We start from the raw sequence: 20,768 nt of genomic DNA on the forward strand, positions 1-20,768 counted from the left end.
TTTCCCAGTCAATAATGTAGACTTTAACGAAAATATGAACTTTTGGAACACATGCGCTCTACTAAAATATATTGCCACAACTGCAGCTACAAGGCTTCAACAATGTTTTTAGAATAGTTTCCATGAAGTAAGTGCGTCTTTTTTTATTCAAATCAAGCCTATAAGTCAAGTGCGGTCGCGTGTCGCACCGATCTTCATCAGCTGATTAGATAACATTTTGTTGTTTCTCTAAGTAAAATTTTAATAAAAATAATTTTAGAAAAATAAACCATTTTAACGCCTATATGTTCAGCTTCAACTATATTTTATTGCAAACTTCTAAGAAATTGCAAACTCAGTACTCTCACTGCCCTAAATTACGTTTCAACGCATTCCCTTTAACACTTCGCGCCCGCATTTTAAATAATTAATGCTTACTGCTGTTGCATTCAAGTGGACACTTCATTTTCATATTAAAAATAGAAGAGAAAAATGCAAAATAACAGCACAAAAGATTACAGAGCGCCACAGTGCGCGAAGAAAGTAAATCAGAAAAATTTTATGCTTCACAAAAGGGCGCCATAATTTGCACATTTCCACACCCACTTCACTTACGAGACTAGTTATCGTTAATGAATAGAAAAAGAAAGAAAAAAGGCGGCAGTCAAACCGACCCGCAGCACAAAATGTCAGCGAAGCGTTTCAAGTGCAGCAATACTTCAAGGGGAGAAAATGGAAATGCTTGAAGTCACAGAGAAAAAATTCGCTGTAACTCCACTTGGGGCAGGTTGACAGCGTTGAATGGGTTTCAACATAAATAAAATCTTATGTTAAAATCGGTTATATAAAAAAAAAATCTAAGGTGAACTTTTAAAAGTTATAATGTGGTGTATAATTTTTCAGCGCATTTCTGTAAATATTGTAAACTTCTCCCACTAAAATTGACTATAAGCATACCGTCATAAATGTAATCCGCTAAATGTGCGCATATAAATATATATGCCGCACACACACACACCCGCTTGCATGCAAAAAAATGGCGAGCAACTTTGCAGTAGCATTAAATCATAGCAATTTTCTTGGCGTTCAGTCGCCCACTTTAAGCGTGTTTGCCATAACTAAGCCCCGTGCATACAGTACTTCACCTCCCCAACACTCGTTGACGCCTGCCAACTCTTGCTCCCCTAGCTTGTGTGCAAACAATACAAGCGCTCGGCTGCTTGCACCGCTCAACTGGCTTTATCATCACGAAATGCGCGCTTATAGTCTTACCTATATCTCTATGTATGTATGTATATATAGTATTACATCATACGTGCACGTTTGTTCTCACTTATTATGCTTACTTTTCATTTTTTTTTTTTGCATTGTAGTTGTTGCTTATGCTCATTGTTCTTTGCTTTGCTACCGCTTGTATCAGAAAACGTACAAGTGTTGCACTTCAGCGGCATGTTGCATGGAAATGTTAAAGCCTCAAGTGCTAGTAGCGCGAAAGCATCTACATATTATACAGGGTGCTTATAGAGGTAAAGAATTTCCTAGAGGAATAGCTGTAGAAATATACTTCGACAAATTAGTAAGTCATGACTTACTTCCAAAGCGTAAATAAGGCAAATTTATTTTCAAAACTAATGAGCTGTACAACTGTGGTGAAGTCACGTCGGCTGCATGCCCGAAACGCTATTTTAGTCACTAAATTTTCAAAATTCAATTCATAAAACCAAAATATTGTAAATTTCACTAATTTATCTGTGCTCTCTTCGTAATAAATATGCTGTAACTCTAAAAAGACACCCTCTACATACATATTTTTGTAAATAAGTATACATGTGATCATTTTCAGCGCGCTGTTTTGCTCCGCACTCCCTCTACCGCGCGCTTCCTTGTTTTGCGCCTGAAAGTGTGCTTCACTGCATTCTTACGAATTCATTTCACTCGCTTGCTATGTGGCACATTCTTCACTTTGTTGCCGCTGCTGCTTATTTTCTTAATTTTTTGTTGTAGTTGTTGCCATTTTTTTCTTTTTGTGTTAGCAAGTCATTCAGAGTTTCAAAGAAAAAGTCACGAATGTATGTATGTAGGCAATGTAGCGTACATAAGCAAAACAACGTAAACAACAACAAATATGCTATGATTCTCGTCGAGCGAAATAATCATAATAACAAAAGCGCATAAAAGTTCATAGAAACACATTATTGTGTGTGCGCGTATGTTGCACGGCAAGGCAGAAATTATGAGAGTGAAAAAGTTGCAAGCAACAGCAACATAAACATCAACAGCAACAATAGCAATCACGTAGCTTAAATAGAACAACAATAGCCGTCGTCATCGCGGCACGTCGTCGCTGCTGACGTCTTCGTGCTCGTTGTCGTTGTCGTTGTCGTCTGCAGCCTCAGTCAGGGACCTTCTCCACGCCATCGCCATTGTTGCAATACAATGACCCCCAACCGACAGCGAGTAAACGCCGCCATAACGACGAGTAAGCTGTCTGTATGTAAGTACATATATGCTAGTGTGTGTATTTTATGCTTAAGCCTTGCAAAATATAGAAAAGTATGCTTTTGTGCTATGTGTCTAGTGCATTTTGCTCACCTACATTGCATATTGCATCATATACATACATACATAAGCACATACATATGCATATAAAACCAGCTTCCTAAATGTGTTCATTCTAATTTGAGCTTTACAAGTGGCTGCTGATATGTCCATTTGACTATGTACATATGTATATAACCTATAGTTGTCCATGGAGTGTCTCTGTTACGAAATGAAGGATCGCATCCAACTGAGCTTCACTATGAAATGCTACCGAGTAATAGGTATTGCACCCAGCTTATATCCATACAAAATTATTCGCTTGGTGCTAAGGTAGGAACTGAAAACCTCAAGTTCTAGTTTTTCTGTAAGCGGTAATGGTATGAAGGTAGGTAGGTAGGTAGGTAAAGTGGCTGTCACTCCACACACTTAGGCATTTAGGAGGCCCATTATGATACCACTGGGACTGTGATCCCCTCACTCTATTGGCTCCTCTCTGCACCACCCCGTACTTTTGATGAACTTCATCAGTGAGACAAGTTTTATCTGTGCAACCTCCGAGACATCAAGAAACCCACGACCGATGGTTGCTTTTCTTTTCCTATATAGTGCTGCGCAATCGCATAGAAGATGTTTAATGGTCTCCTCCTCTTCTACTTCCTGACAGCTTCTACAATAGTCGTTATATGGCGTGCCAAGTCTACTTGCATGTCGCCTATTAGACAGTGGGCTGTTAGTACTCCTACGAGAGTTCTTATATCATTCCTCTTGAATTTTAACAGTCGGCATGTGCGGTTCATATTCCATTCTTGCCACGTTTGCCTGCTAGTTGAGCAGGTCAGGGATTGATTCCACTTACACTCGGCTATATTAATGACATAATGGTATGAAAGTTGGTCCAAGTCCTAGTGAGAAAAAAGACGATTCTGTCGTATAATGTTGCAGAACTTAGGTTACTCTATTATGAGTATGCTCAAGAGCATTTTATTTTATGACCAAAACTTCACAAGAACTTGAGCCTGAGCCTGTTTTCAACTAGACTTTGAACCTTATAAATTTATCTTTAATAAACTCTCAATCTGGTTATGAATCTGGGACTTCTTCGCTCTGCCCCTTTGGTTTATAGATTTTAAAACATATTCTTGATAACTTCTAGATTGGAGACGCTTCGAGATATTCTAGAGATACAAGTATAAGGCAAAATATACATTAACTGTTCGTACTGTCTCTCTAGCGAAAACCAAAAATCATGAATATGATTCCTATTTCATAGCCTTGACTATCATTTGATGTTGAGACGAGTATCTTCAAAAGCACCGTATTATAACTATGTACACAGGAAGCTACCTGAAAACTGTACACTCTGCTTTTCATTTGAGTGTAACAGAAACCATATCTACTAAACATAGCGAAATGAAACAAAAACAAAAAACAGCAATACAAAGCCAACTAAAGAAAGCAACAAAATAATCAAAGAAAAGCTAAGCAAACTCGTGAATAGGCCGAATGAACAAAACAGCAATAAAAGTGAAACATAGCAACACAAAATAACCAAAAAAAAAAACAGCAACAAAACTAAGGAAACAAACAATAAAAACAATACCGAATGCGGAACAAGCAACAAAGCCTAAGAAAGACAGAAAAACAATAGCAATGCACAGAACAGCAATAACATATATTTAGCAACATTCGCAACAACAACTACAACAAACATATAACCTTAACCAAAGCAAGTAAGAACAATTAAAACAACACTAAGGCATTAATAAATGTCGATACTTAAGAGGAAAAGTAATTGCCGTTGCAGGAAAAATTAACGCAAAGAGACTTTGGCTGAAAACTTCAAGAAAAACAGGAGAAAAGTGTAACAACAACAATTTGCAGCAAAAACAACAAACACAAACAAGTGGAGAAGCGTGCAAAAATGGTAAAGCTAACAAATGCATTTAGTCTGCTGAGATAGCAAATTGCTAACGATAGAGCAACAACACAACCAACAATGCAACAACAACAACAACATAAACAATGCTAAAAACAATATACGCCAACAAATTTATTGCAATAAAAACAAATGCATTTGGCGGTGTAACAACTACAACAACAACAACAACATTATTTTCAAAACTTATGTGGAGCGATAAAGCAGCTGACCAAACAACACGCAACGCTCAACCAGCGAAGCACACACAGCTGCACACATGCATATATTCACATATAAGTATATATTATATATGTATATATAAACACATATGTACTAAATCGAGCGCATAAGCGCTGAACGTGCCATTGCCAGCGCTGGACTTCACAAAGTTTTTATAGCATTTTTCAAGTGATAAGTGCCAACAAGAATGCATGGTCTGGGAAATTTACTTTTAAACGTGTAACCAGATTTATTTGAGAAGCTGGAAATAATTTATTGTCGACAAGCAAACATTTTTAACAAACTAAGCACGGTTGAGTTCGTTCTACGGCAATGGTTATCGCAGTTGTAAGCAACTGCTACTGAAACTCTGTGAGAAATTTTGTTAGCTGAACATGCAGAAGTGCGCAAGAGTCTTGAAATGACTGATCTTGAGACGTTGTGCATGAACATATTATAATTTTAAATCGTTATCACAAATAATTTTTGAGTTAGAACCTTCTGAAGCGTAGCCGCTCAGCTAAATCTGTTGAAGCTTAGTTCAACTTTAAACGCGTTTTTCTCAAAACTATATTTTTCAAATTTGCTTGTAGGAATACTCGGAGTCAAAATACCCGATCACTATCAAATTTTTTCTGCATATTCTGTGTATAGATCTCCACATAATTACCTTCCAGTTTGTTGATGTGAATGAAAATCGAATTTTGGAAGGTCAAAACCATCAAAATTTGTGGTAATATTCAACTATTTTTAAAAAACCGCCATTTTGTCAGTTTTTTTTTTTTTTTTTTTTTCAAACGTATGCAAGTGTATGGACAATATCTTCTGGTACAGAATTTTTTTTTTTTTGTTAAATAGAACGCGAAGAGCTTGATTTTCCCATTACTGATCGGAATGGTTTTAATTAGACTCTCAGAAACGTGTTAGAAACACTTTCAAGCATAGATTTTCATCGAAATTTAGATTGAAACTTTCCAAAAAACATAAAACGTTCTCACAAATTGTGAGAAATGCCATAGTTTGGGGCTTATGACGGTATTTCGACAATCTTTTTTGAAGAAAAAGTTGTACAGGACAATTATTTTCGAAATTTATAGATGAAAGAATTTTATACAAAAATTGGGCCACTTTAAAATATGTATTCAAAACTACACTAATGCGATATTTTGTAAATATGAGCTCAAATTTTTTTTTTTTAATAATTTTAGGAATTCTCTCTAATATTTTACTAATACGAAGAGCGTTAAATGGCACCATGACTTTGATAAAAATATGGATTATTAAGTGTTGTAGTCATACAGACCGCTTCCCTTACTCGCTTAACCATATCACTGCTGCTCCAAATACAGCTTATATATTACCCAACTCATTCCAACTTTGCTGCTGCTCACTTCCCACTGCCACCTACATATGCACATACATATATGCAACAACTCATCTGCGCCTCTATGGAAAATGTTTAATTATAGACAAATTTCCGCAATTAAAGCACACAAACGAGCGATTGGCAAGAGTTGTAGGCGTTGCGGATAAATAGCCAAAGCAACTAAAAATGCTCGGTTGGTGGGCTGACTGCTGGGTTGGGTGCGTTGTCTGCGCGACATTTGCCAGCAAGACAAGCGCTGAAGTGCTGTGCCAGCGTGAGCATGCAATTTGTATATCAACTCAATAGATTTGTAAATATTATATACACACACACACTTTGCCAACGCGTCGAATGAACAAATTGACAAAAGTGCGCGCCCGCCCCGTTAGACAATATGTACATATGATTTTTTTTTCACTTCACATAAGTGTCATGTGTGCGGATGGCGGGGCGTATGCGCAACCAATTTTGTTTGCTGTAATAAATGCAGTTTGCAGCGTGCGGCAGCGTACATTAGGCGCCCACACATTCATATGCAATAAAATAATGATGCTACAGAACAACGTAAGGCGCAGTGATAACAATAACAACAACAAGTAGAAAAAAGCACAGCCGATGGCAAGCTGCCATCAGGAAATGAGTGCTGTCGAGTGCCGACATAAATATGGGGGAGCACAGTCTTCGCACTGCCGCGCGCTGTAGATGCGTTCATGAGCATGAGAGGTATGAAGTGTTTGTGCGTTGAAGTGTTTTGTATACTAAAACAAGATTTTACAACTTTGAAAAGCTATAGTAAGTGCTAAACAAGAATTATTTATGCTCTACTTTATTTTGACACTCTTAATTGCTGTTTTTATTGCTATCAAAACAAACTCAATTAATTCCTTGCCATTTAAATGTGATTTAGATTGCACTAAGCATAAACGAGTTAAAATATTTGATGAAAAATATGTGCAACTTCTATTGCAGTTTATCTTCGAAAATATTTTGTCTGCTAATCCCGCCAACTGCTGTAAGAACTCGTAAAATTTAGAGCAAAGCCAACATGAAAAACAAAACTGTGTAAACACTCTCACGGGAAATCGACAGTCATGCGCCATAAATAAAAATATATTGCATTGAGCGCTCAACGTTTGGCTGACTGGTCATTCTTTAGTGCCATTAAAGTCATGGCTAATATTTATTTTGTGCACGGCAAACGGGTTTCCGCAGCGTGGCCACTTGGGTGAAGTAAGTGTGTGGGATTTAAATGTATGGAAAGGGGAGCGCGTTCGATTTTTCGCAAAAAAACAAAAATTTCTTGCTGGAGTAAAACGGATTGAATTTATTGATCAGAGCTCAAGAGTAGCTTGCTGCCTGCAACCTGATATTTTTACTGTATCCTATTAGAATTATATTTGAGACATAAAATCGGAAACCATACCACTTTGGGTCGTATGTAGTACGAGTAACGCTGTCATGAAGTGTCAGAACTAATTAAAATTAAATAGACTTCGCAAAAAGCATTGATGTCCTGAACATCCATATGGCATTACACAGAACCAGCAGATATGGCTTGACAGGCAGCCAGTAAAAAAGTAAAAGGCAACCTAACCTTACCTACATCTTCGAAGCTTTCGACTGTTCTCTGAAAAGTGCTGAGTTCTGAAGAACTAATTCAGCTGTGATTTCTGTGTTTTATCTCAGAATATTCATCAAGTCCGAAAGTATTATACATGCCTGAGAGACAGAGCCCGATTTTTATTTGATTATTTGCTACTATATGCCAAAACCCAAGGGGTCGTAATCTACAGAAAGCCACTAAGTTAGTCTGTTTTCATAAGGAGCACCTTACCAAGCATACATTTGAAGTCCTCCGAACCAGCCTAAATTGAGCTGTGAAATTTATTGTCATTTCGAAAAAACGAGTTCTGATAAGTCAGAATCTACTGAGCAAAGATAAAACTACATTTTCGTAAGTATTGTATTCTCTCAAATCTATCTCTCACTCACCTGTCTGAAGATTCCGATGAATCACAACGATCCGTGCAGCGTTTCTTCTTGCGTTTCTTCTTCGCTTGATTGGCGGCTGCCAGCAGCTTGCTAGCCGCTGTGGCCGTAGCACTGTTACCGCCGCATAAAGCGCTTGTCAGCGCTGAATAGACGACAGACTTGAGGTCGCTGCCGCTCTGGTGACGCGCGTAAACCGAATTTAGCTTATCCGAATCGAGTAGAGCGCGTATATTTTCCATATATTGTTTTTGTTGTTGATCACTTAGTAAACCGGTGGAGAAATGTGCGGAATTGTTCATTGTTGTTGTGGCCGTTGACGCTTGCTTTTGTCGCTTGCTTAACGCGAAGTAATGCGCCGTTAGCGGTGCCACAGAGGCAGGTGTAGTGAAGCTATTCAAAGATGAGGTGGCAGGCGCATCGACCTCTGTTGCGGCACCGGCGGCGCGTTTAGTGCCACGCACAATGCCGACACTGCCAGCGTTTGCAGTTGTGTTGTTATTGCTTTTGCGGTTTTTACCATCGACAGCGGGCTTAGCTGTTGCGCTGACCGTCGATGAGGGCGGTGGCAGTGTGGGCATGGGGAATTTTATTTGCTTTTGTTGTTGCTGTTGGCTTGCGCCGGTCAGCTTTGTTGACACGCAATTAGCATTGCTGTGGCTCAGTCTATTGTGTTCGCTGCCATTGCTATTGCTTTTGTTGTTGATATTCTTACTGGCACTTTCCCTCTCACTGCTGCTCGCCCCATTAACGGCATTGTAGGCGTTTGCGGTTGTGTTGCACAATTTGCTGTCACCACGCGCATCTGCGTTGCTGCCACACAGGCTGTTAGTGGTGTTGCCGCTTAACTTGTTCACGCTGCTCTTACATAATGCAGCTGCGGCTGTGGCATGAGTTATTGCGTCGACTGTGGCAGTGGCTGTGGCCTTAATTTCACCCTTGGCTTTATTGGCCGGCGCTCTTAAGCACATGCTACGCTTGGCGGCGGGTTGTAGAGTGAGATCTAAAATATTGTTGCATGCCTCCGCATCTTTCTTATCACCGACAATTGTCGCCAGCACAAGCGCTTTTGCGGCAGGCAACTTTTCGAATTCTTTCCCATGCATTTTGCTTACACTAATACTACTGCAATTGCTGTTGCACGTTGTTGCATGGTCCAATTTGGCAGTAATTGGTGTCGTTTCTTTTTTGATTGTCTTTGGTGTGCTGCTGTTGGCGTTGCCTAACACAGCGGCAACAAATTTCTGCTGAAAAGAGTCTATAATTTTACGCTCATTCGAGCCAATACGCGCTGAGCCGCCGGCGTTGTAAATGCTACTACTATCGCTGTCACTGCTACTGCTACAACTGGACGCGCTGTTGTTGCTGCTATCATCGTCGGCCAATCTACGCCAATCGGTGAGATTCTTCTGAGTTGTAAGTTTAATATCGCTGCTGTTGTTGTTGTTGTTGCCGCATTTGATATTATTGAGATTTGCGCTATTCTTAAGCTGATCGAAGAGTGAAAGTTGCGCCGCAACGTTGGTGGCTTCAGCTGGCTTTGTATTTGCGCATGCGTTCGCTCCTGCTGAGGTATTTATTATGGCAGTGTTGTTGTTGTGGCTATTTGTTGAAATTTCTAATTTATTGCTTACAATATTTTCGCTAGCGCTACTGCTATTGTTGTTGTTGAGGGACGTGCTGTTGTTGGCAGTAGTGTTGGCGTTATTATTTGCGCTGTTTGTTGTTATGCTTGTTTTTAAATAGGCAGACATTGTTTTAACGACACGTATGCTTACTTCTGTACTACACACACACACAACTATTTTGTTTTCTGGATTTATAAATATTTAACACACACGAAATTTTCAATCACTGCTTAGTTTATTTCTCATTTTGTATATTACATTTATGCGCAAATGAGTTTTGTTGCACGCTGCAAACATCTTGCCACTTGTTGCACGTTTGCCACTGAGTTATGCTAGCAATTGGCTTAAGAACCTCATGCGAAGTTGTTGCTTAGCATATTTTGAACACAATTTTTTCTTCGCAGCGTCAACAAATTTTAAATTAACACAATTTCTTCACAATTTCATATTTTTTTATTTTAATTAAGAAAATTCACACGACACCCCGCACACATTTTCAAAGGATTTGCGAATAAATTTTAGCCAAAATTAATTAATTTGTTATATGCATGCATTAAAACTAATATTTCTCATGTTTTTAAGCAATCATTTTAGGTATAGTTTCTTATGCAATCAATAAAAAGGTTCATAATTCTCGACACAATGCCTCACTGCATTATAAATGCTGCCACTTTATTTAAAATTTACAATTTTTTTTTTTGTGAATTTCTTAAGGTATTATTTCTCTGCACATGCATTAGCAGAAAATTTGCAAAATTTTATTTTACTTCAGCACTTTCTCTATTTCTCTAAAAATTTTCAATATTTTCTTTTTAATTTTTCACTTTTATGAAAGTTTGTACACTTAATTTTATAAAAATGTTCACAGCGAACACTTCATTGCATATTTTTTGTATCGTAAATTTTTTGCTTAAAAACACACAACAGCAAAATTGCTGCACAAATTTCATAAAAATATGTCTCTTCAAATATTTGCGCTACGTTTTAATTTTTCAAAAAGTTGACGCATTAAAATATCAAAAAACTCGCATTAATTATATTTACTCAAAACTATTTGCAAATCGTATTAAAAACCTTTTCAAATATTTTTTCTCAAAATTTTTTTGTTTCTTCACTTTTTTAGCATGAAATTACGCCCGTACGCCACTAGTCGCTGTTATTTTTTATTTTAATGTATTTTTTAGCATAAAATTCACTTGCAATGCTTTGCGTTCTTTACACTTTCACTCAAGTATACAATTTATTTAGTAATTTTTTGACTAAATTTTCGAAAACAACACGCTACGCTCTTTCAGTTGCGCACAAAGTTAAGAAACACTGGCTATGGCTATGGTATGCTGCACACGCTCGTTTGCCGTCGGCATACTGCATGCGCCAAATCGTTGAGTCCAACTGTGCTGCTTCCTCTTGTACTCGCTATTTGAGTTTCAGTTTCGATTTCCGCTGCTTTGGACTTGCACGGTGTTGCCGTTGCGCTGCCACAATTGCCACTACTGCTCCACTGCCAACACTACTGCTAGTTTTGCTGCCGCTGCTACTGCGCCGTGCACTGCAGTGGCTACTCGTTTACCTTTTTGTTGCTGTTCTGTTGCTGTTGTGCTAGTGTTTTTCACTTTTTGCACTGACTTCAACAGCAAACAACTTTTAACTTCTGACTGGTTCTGACTCGTTGTCTCCTTTTTCTTGTTCTTTCTTTCTACTTTTTTGTTTTTGAGCTTTGTGAATTTCCGAAATTCACCGCGCGTCTGCGGCTGCGGCTGCCTAATAACCTGCTGCCTGCCGTTTCGTTTTTTGTTTTGTTTCGGTTTTTGTTTATTTTTTTATTTATTTATTTCTGTTTTGCACGGAAGGGTTCAAATACAATTGCAACAAGTAACCGGTTTCACGCGTTCGCGTTGCTTTTTTCGCATTTCAACTTTTTATGCACTTCACTCAAACACATACACACACATACGCATATCAATATACGGTACGTGGTCGGCTCAAAGCGGCTTATAATACACTCGCGTACAATGGCTCTTTGTTGGCTGTCGTAAATGGCCGCCAATGCACTTAGAATGAACTTAGCTGCTGGCTATACGCTTGGCGCAGCACTTCCTCTCCTTCCGCTGCGCTGGTGCGCCAGTCAGTCAATTCGCTAATTTTGCAAAAGAACTTCTTGTTCGGCGCGTTTGCGACTCTGTGGCCACTTGTGCAAGCGCTTTGTCAGCGCGCTGAGCGTGTGAAAAATTCTAACGGTTCGCAAAACGTCAGCGAACGCATAAATTTTACGGTAATAGATTTTTTGCTGGCTCGATGAGTTGCAACTGCTTGTTGTTGGGGTTTATTTATATTTTCCTTACGTATTTCAATGCTTCCACTTAATCTTATTTAATTTATACAAAACATGAATATGCTGGCAATGTGTTGTTGTTGTGGCGTAAATTACGTATACGTGTATATAGCTATTAGTTAAGTAATTTTTGTTGTTGCTCACATGGTGACCACTGCAAGTTGTTGTACTAAAATATGCAAAATTAGTTTACTTTGCATTTTAATGAACATGTATGATCGTGTTGGTTGGTTTATATTGTTGTTGTTATTAATGAATTATTCAAATTTCTATTTCCATCACACTTCATGAACTTGAACACATAATTAAACGTTTGTTTGAATTTTTATCTGCAAGAAGAAAAATGAAAGACTGGTTAGTGTTGGTGGAATTGTTTTTAACAAAAAACCAATATCTTTACAATTTATATGCTGGAAATAAAAAAAAATATATAATATAACCCTGTTTTTTTAAACTGACACATCAACCGATATTTGATATGAAATAAAAATCTTCCCAGAATTCCTCCCATTTATTTATCCATATATATATAATAGTTTACAACGGACCATTATAGCATATAGCAGCTATAAAAACTGACCAATCCAAATTAAGTTAAAGATCTATTTATACTCTTTTATGCTACAAGAAATGCTCCTGTGAAGCTGTATAGCTGCGGCGCAGCCCAATGTTGCTTGAGGCCTTATCATTGTATCGTATATTCAATGCGATTTTATAAGGAGGGCATCTAAAGAACAAATTTTCTACACAAATACGCTACATCTGTCAGTACGAATCTACAGAAACGTTTAAAAGTGCTTCAAAGATGTTGCAGCAACAAATTGTCACTTCTCTCATACTTTCTCACAGTTTGTTGCACTTAAATTTAATAAATTACTTAAACTTTTAATCATTCATTTAACTTTTAAAAATCTTAGACGCTCTGAAATTTTCATGTAAATACATACATATGCATATGTATATGCTGCCGATACTCTTTCTTTGCCTCTTCTGCAACCATAACTTCTGCGCGCCTGCTATACCTCTTGCGTTTCTGCGCACGTACGCATGCACACCAGTTTTGAACAAAGCGTATGCTAGTCTATCGCCAACCTACAAGTTGTTTGATCAGTCAAAGCCACCGCTGGAGCCGCACAATGCGTCGCCGATATTACACGACGGCGACGACGGTATTATCAGCGATCGGCCAAGCGGCGACAACCGAACTCACTGGCAATTCAAAGTGCGCGTGATTGTGTCAGCCAGTCAGTCAGTCACATTGTCGGTCGGTCGTTCCGTCAACGAATCGATCGAGTAGCCACAACAGCTATCAAGTCAATTGGTGCAAGTGTCGTTAGGCGAGCGAGCCACAAGTCGCTTGGTTTTACAAGCGCGTCGTCCGCCTCATATGGTTAGTAGTGTGTTTTCTAGGTTTTTTGCTTTTCATAAGCGCTGTTGTTGCAATTGTTGTACTGAGCGTCCAGTATGCGCTTGCTTAACACTTGTTTTACAACAAAAACGTGTGGAAAAACGAAAAAACAACGGCGTTAGTGACGATCGGTGGTCAGCTGTTGTAAGAGAAACGGTAGCTAAGTTGTTGTCGCATATATTTAAATATATATACAATACTTGTATGTATGTGTTTTGTTGTTGGTTACACAATATTGAAAATCGTATCGCTTTTTATGCTAATTTTTTTAACAAATATGTAAATGTAAAATAAAATAAAGGGTAGATAATTGTGGGAACTTCGTTGCGGCACTTGCGCGCTTCGTTATTGGCATGATACACACACACACACACACATGCTTCTAAATAAGCATTTTCAACACTTCTATTTAAATTATTATAAACACTTTATATTTTTTCTTCTCTTATTGCACTTATACTTGTGCTAATAATTGTTAATGCTTGCTTTTTTATTGTACCTAAAACAAACACCGTTATGTAAATAACTGAGCTTTCGTATTCTATCGCATTTATCGCTTGCACGCGCCGCACACCGCGCCTACACTGCATTTTGCACGCGTTCTCCAAGCCTTTTTGCACGCACCTGCCTGTTTGCTTGCCACCTTGCTGCAGTTACACATACGCACTCACGCATACACATGCGCACACACTTTCAAGCTTTGGCCTCGCCGTAACTCATTGCATTTCCGCTGCCGTCGCACATCTCGCTGCGTTTGCAAGTAGCTCTTCCACTGCCGCGCATACACACTCTCTCCGCTCTCTCTCTCGCCTTCCCCTTACTAACTGCATACACCTAATCTCACACACATACGCACCTTTGCAATGCATCACACTGTTCTTGCACTAGCCGTCATTTCAACTTCATAGTTCACTTCCGCTGCGCTGCTGTTTTGCGGCCATTAGTTAGTTGCAAGCACTTAAATCGTAATAAATATTTAATAGAGTTTTTTGCAGTCAGCCCAAATATGAGCTACGTCTCCAGTAGCCTTCCGCGCTTACTGTGTTTGACGACCGGTCGCGTGCGTGGAGTGCCCAACCAACAGCCGTTTGGAGTAACACAAAAAGCGAACGCTCATTGAAGACTGAGCTGTTGTAGTTGCTGTTTCGCAGCTCGTCGCGTTTCGTGCGCCACTAGTTGATGGGTTCTCTAATCTTACGAGCGCTTTAGTTTTGTTTTTGGCGGCATCGTCGTCGCTGTGTTCGTTCAGTTTGTTCGTGTAATATTTTTGCACGATGTCGCTGTTGTGGCGGCAGTCGTAAGCTACGCCAGCATATACTTTCGAACGTTTGCTTTGCATATACCAATCGTGTGCGCGATTCTACGACTGGGGTACGCGTTGGGGCGCGTTTACGTTAGTCGCGTTGGTTGCAGCGCTGCGGGCGCGATGTGTGACGCTCTCACAAGCAGCTACATATCTTATGCTAGTAGCTAATAATGAACTTGAGTTGCCAGATTGTAGATTTGCATGTAAATAGGAAATATACGAACGTTAAGAGTCCAGAAGACTTAGCTGCAGAGGGCAAATTCTATATGAAATTTCTAAAAATCAAATTAACGTTCAGCGCGTGGTACGACATTTGCGCACCCTGTGTTGAATAACGTTTTGAAGAAACTTCATAAGCAGATCTTTAACATAGGCCTTTAAATTATGCAAATTGAAGCTCAACTGTCGAAAGATAGAAGCGATAACAATCTCTCACTGTTTCTTTTCAATCTTTTAATTTTTACCCTAAAAACTATATACGACTACTGGCAACGTCGGAAAATAAAAAACACATATACATTGAAATCAAACGAAAAAGCGCCAAAAACCAAACAACCAACCGCAGTTAGCGTCAACGTCCACGTCCACGTCAGCGTCAGCGTTTGACGAGCGCCACCAACGAATGCATGGTCGTTCGAGTTCGTTTAGCGCACATGTCGAGTGCGTTGTACTCGTATAGCAAGAATCAACGAAAAAAGAAGCTTACGAGCGCGCGAACGAACACTTTTACTAACCAGCTCGTCAAAGCATGGAACGCACGAATGGCTTGCGAGGCGTTGGCGATGATGGAGAACGATGAGCGACCGGCTACGAACACGATGGTTGCGACTGCAGCAGAGCAACAAATACAGTACAACAATAAAATAATAATAACAAAAGCAACAACATATAAACAAAACAAATGCTGATAAATATGCAATCAAAGCGGTTTCTTACTCGTCTTTCTTTCTTGCTTTGGTTTTTTGATTATTTTATTTATTTACAGTGTGCCATATTGTTCTGCGTGTTTTCTATATAGAAGCATATCAATATTCCTATGTATGAATATTTTTTAATTTATATAGGGTTTAGGAATTCATTTCTGCTGCAAACGTCACTTTTTAGTCAACTCTTTAACTTTTTTGGCTGAGTTGGATTAAGATATTTTACTAGATTAAACAGCTGACTTCATAATAATAATAAAATATAATTAATAATAAAATGTAATTATCAATAAAATATAAATTGTTATTTTCAAAAGCGAGCCTCGTATAAAAATGTTCGTTAATATCTGTACTTCGGTTCAAATATATTAAAATTAACCCTAAAATATTTGTTGTCAGTTTAATAACTGAAAAAAACCAGCAGACGAATGTGAAATTCGTTCGAGCAAATTAGCCGAACTTCTGAGAAAGTATATCATATACCTTCGACTGCTTATACCGTAATGCAATAACAGCACTTCTTGATATTTACCCCACCGGCTTAGGTTTATGAGCATAACTACCTACTATGAGTACAGCACATGCACATTCCATGCAGGTTTTCTTATCACAATCGGCTAAACACTTGATATCATCTCATAGCATAAATATCAAACGAGGAAGAGCGGTGACAAGCTCTTGGTGACAAGCTACACCAAACGCCAGCCCGACCCGTGAATGACTATGATTTGCTTGCTGATAGCTTTTACGCTTCTACTAGAGACGCACACACATGCAAGTTGTTCGTCAAACTATTACCACATCGTATTAGCATTTTTAACTTTTTTTTTTATGAGCTGTTTTTTTACTTTTCACGTTTAGCTTGCGTTGGTTCTCACTTTTGGCGTGCAACCCACTCAAAAATATTGCATGCTCGCCAAAGTAACTTCATTCCATGATTTGTAGACTCATGTTTGTGTTTGCCCACTCGCTCTCTTTGCTCATTTTTCTCTCTCCAATGACAACGCTTAGCTTGCGCTGGCAGTCGTCTTGACTTACTCGTAAATGTAATATTTGTAGGCAACACGTGCTTTTATTAGAGAAGTTTGCCAAGATGCGTCTTCCCCAACACAAAAGCACACCTACACACACACACACACAACAAATACAAATAAATATTACGTATACGTCTTGTTGCTCGCTTGATTCGCCTTGTCGTCGTGCGCAGCGACGCTATGCACTACGCTTGCTGCCGACGAGTGATGCAACTGATTCTTGCGTATTTGTTGTCTCTTCATTGGTTGGCGTTGTTGTTATTACACTATGTATTGCATATTTATCGCATCTTGTGTTGTACGCGCTGCCCACCGCTCGGACGCTAATATAATAATAATTTTTTGTTTGTTTGTCTTTTTCTCCAATAGGGAAGTCAGAAATAGAAGGGCATTGCCATTTGCGTGCTATTTATAAACGCCAGCGCAACGTTAGCTACTTACTCTCTTTGTCAAAATTGCGTGCGCTCTTTGTATTTGTTTCTTCTCATTCGAGTGTGCTCAAGCAAGTTGGCTACAGTCAAACTTTGTTTGGCGGCTTGTTTTTAGGGTCCTTTTATTTTGCAAAGTAACCAAAAACACACATATAAATATATACATATACATATATACATATGTGTTATTTTTATTTTTCTTTGGCTTTGCTTTTGGCTTTATTCTTGTTGCGTTTGCCATGTTTTATTTCGTTAGTTTATGTTTACATTTTGCTTTGTGTGTGAGCTTCTTTGGCGACTTGTGTTTTCTTTATACCGCAAATACTACTTGTTTGTTGTTATATTTGTTAGCCATATGTTTTTTTTTTATTTTGTATTCGCGTAAGCGTGTATGTGTGCAGTGTATTGGCAAAAAGCAGCTGTGCAAGTTTTTGCTGTTTGTTTTTATTTTTTGTTTCTTATGTTTTGTTTTGTTTTGCTTGACTTGTGGTTTTTGCACTCCTCGTTCTGTTGGTATTTTTGCATATCTTTTGTTTTTATTGCTTCTTTATCACTTTGCCAACATTCTCAAGACAAGCTTTTGAACGTGTTTTTTTTCTTATTTTTCTCATTTCCTTAGCTTTCAGATTTCAATATGGAATGTATTACTAATTATGCAAAGTTTTTTGAACGTTTGTTTGAACGTTGCAGAATATATTTGTCTTAAAGATGTGAGTTACGAGTTGATATAATATTAAAAAAATAATTTATTTAAAAAATAATTTCTGCTTCCAGCCGCGCTTTCCCTTCCTGCGCAAGAAATATTAAACTTCTGGCTATTTTAGTCCCTTGTTAGTTATGGTCTTGAGATATTATATGAAAATCACGAAGTTTGTAACACCCAGAAGAAAACGTTGGAGACCCTATAAAATATAAGAATATATAGTATATACAAGTATGTACATAAGCACATGCATACATATATATATATATATTTTTTTTTTTTTTCTAACCATTTCGGAAGTCCATCTACTTGCCATTTATGCCATTTGTCCTCATATTTTTTTTCCATTTCAAACTTCTAAATTACTTTTTTGTACGCTACAAAGTCACACATTTGCACATGCTCTTTGCATGGTCTGCTTTGCCTGTATAAGACGTCCCTTATGCACTTATTCACTTATGCTGTCTGTATCAATCCTTCCACACCAACTATTTACTATTTGCTACCCACATATCCTTACGTACATATTTATTTATGTCTTCGTTTGTTCTAATAGCATTTTCACTTCAACTTCTCCGCCTCATCTCAGCTGTTTTCCGCTGCTTAAGTTCTACTGCCATCCGCTTGTCAGCAACAACTGTGCTCACACACTTATATTGTTGTATTATTGTAGTACCTTTGTGACAGGTTGCTTGCTGCCGTGTTGCACACGAAGTAGAGGAACTAACTCGCCAACAAACATTTCACTGTCATTGCCTTACTTATTGGCATTTGCTTATTTGTTGTTTTTTTTAATATTTTTGCGTTGTGCTTCGTACTAACGTTTCACTTCCTATATAACCCGCATTATTGTTGTTGTATCTTTTTAACTCACAAGCATGGAAGTGCAACGACACACAGCAGAACAACTTAAATGCATGCCACAAGTAGCGAGAATGTGCAGCATATAGCGAGCTAAAGTCACAATAACAAAAACAAGGATGCTTATTTTGTTAGCAACACGCGAACTTTTATGTATACCAGCAAGGAAGTTTTTGTCGCTGCAGGTCAGTAATTTATATACAAACATATTTACATTGCTACATATGTGTGTGTGTGTGTGTGTGGTGTGTATTGTGAATATATGTGCACATATGTATTTATTTATGTATACATTTTTGCTGCGAACTCTAACTTTTTCGCATTTAGACGCTTGGACTAACTTTTTAATTATTTATAATTTTATTAGCAACTTTTATTGCTTAAACTAAATACAGCAATATTGATTATTACAATTCAAGCCTTCAAGGCTTCATGTAACCACCACAAACAATCATTATGATATCACAAACGCACTAATATACTCACACTTTAAGCATGCCACCAAAGCACCAAATATTTGCAACCACTTACTACAATAAATCTCACCGCGAAATACCGAAATTCTTACACATTACCTTGTTCGTCGCACTCCACCTCCGCTGGCATCAACTTCTCTCCGCTAGCAGCACTCGCTGTTCGCCAATTCACTTGCACTTCATTTCGCTTTCACGCATACACAGTTTTCGCACACCATTTGGCGTTGCTGTCGAAGCTTCACTTTTTCCACAAACTTTCTGTTTTCCGGTGAATGCACCGTTTAATTAAACAATTTTGGCTCAAACATCCACTTTATTCTATGCATTAATCCGTACAAATTCGCACAACACTCTATTCAATGCTTGCCAATCCAATTCGATTCAATTCGACTCCTAACCACACGAAACGAGACGACGAACTGACCCAGCCAACCGCGCTTTTGCAACGTTACAATGCTGTCAGCGCTGCGCTGCTATTGCACTCTCTGCTGCCGACAGTCGCTGTGTTATCGTTGCATTGGCTGACATTTGACGGTGAACTCGCGAGCGTTTTCGATGAGTGTGAGCGTTTTCGATGAGTGTGAGCGTAACTGGCCGGTTGTATGTTTGCTTTCGACTTTTACCTTCTTCCAGTGCAAAGCTCTGCTGTTGTTATCGCTCTCTGCGTATACTTCTTTGCACGACTCAGTGTGTTTGCAGTTGTTTTTTTTTTATTAATTTTGTTTTTGCTAACTCGTTGCCAATTGTTTTGTTGAGCGCAGCACTTACTCTCTTCGTGCTCTTGTTTACTTTGCACTGTATTAATGCTACTTTTTGGTTTAATGAAAATTTGAGTAAGTTTAATGCAAAGTGGAAATGGCAATGTTGACAAGTGATTCGGCTTCCGCACGGTGTTTAGCGCCATCTGTGTGTGAGTTAACAGCATAAATTAAAGTTTTGATGAGCTCCCTGTGTGTTTTATTTATTAATGATGAATGAAGTTTTTGAACCAGAGATCATTTATGTTCTCTGGTTGAACTGTTTTAAATTTTGATTTTGGTGGTTAGTTTAGTTTTATTAACGAGAAACCGGCTTGTTTACGCTACTGGAGTAGTATATTGTGACCAAATGCGAAGGTGTATTCGTGATATGCCCGTTATTAGAAGTACTGAAGCTGGTCATCGTAGTGAGGGACTTCCGTTTCAGGATTTTAGCTACACATGCCATTTAATAAACAGTTATTTGGAGTGTAAGGTGACAACCCCTAGTTGGGTATCAATGCTGGATCGTTTGAAGAACTAAGCGTTAATGTCGTGGGCAAATTCATTAGAAATTTCGAATTTCTGCCAACTTGTGATATGACTGTATCTCTGCAGCTGACTTAAGACAATATTTTTAAGAGTCCTACAGTACTATCATGATCGACGGTATTAAATAACATGAAAAATATTGACTTCGGTTACACCGAAGCTATAATAACCCTCACAAATACAAAGGTTTCCATACAAGAACTTGATATTGATCGTTGGGCTTGCGTGGCAGCTGTATGTATGTTGCAATGATACGATCTGAATGATTTGTTTGTTAAATTATACCGTTGCCTTAAACAATAATACATGCCGAATTTCGTGAAGATGTCTTGTGAGATAAAAAAGTTTTCCGCATAAGAACTCCA

General features: G+C 38.4%; 1 protein-coding gene across 2 annotated transcripts in view; it reads right to left on the reverse strand.

Annotated features, from left to right (window-relative positions):
- jing (AE binding protein 2 jing) overlaps positions 1–19,583 on the reverse strand; it is a 231,404-nt gene extending 211,821 nt beyond the window's left edge. The window contains exons 1-2 of one of the 2 annotated variants that reach the window (XM_036374569.2): positions 19,214–19,583; positions 8,016–12,301 (exon numbers count right to left, since the gene is read on the reverse strand). In XM_036374569.2, coding sequence (XP_036230462.2) covers positions 8,016–9,766 — 1,751 coding nt within the window. In that variant the 5' untranslated portion in view covers positions 9,767–12,301; positions 19,214–19,583. Of the gene's footprint in view, positions 1–8,015; positions 12,302–14,236; positions 14,491–19,213 lie in introns of those variants that run through there. The other variant, XM_036374570.2, reaches the window with a different exon arrangement.
- Positions 19,584–20,768: the final 1,185 nt, after the last annotated feature.

The sequence above is a fragment of the Bactrocera oleae genome, chromosome 4, assembly GCF_042242935.1.
Source record: "Bactrocera oleae isolate idBacOlea1 chromosome 4, idBacOlea1, whole genome shotgun sequence".
Taxonomy (NCBI): domain Eukaryota; kingdom Metazoa; phylum Arthropoda; class Insecta; order Diptera; family Tephritidae; genus Bactrocera; species Bactrocera oleae.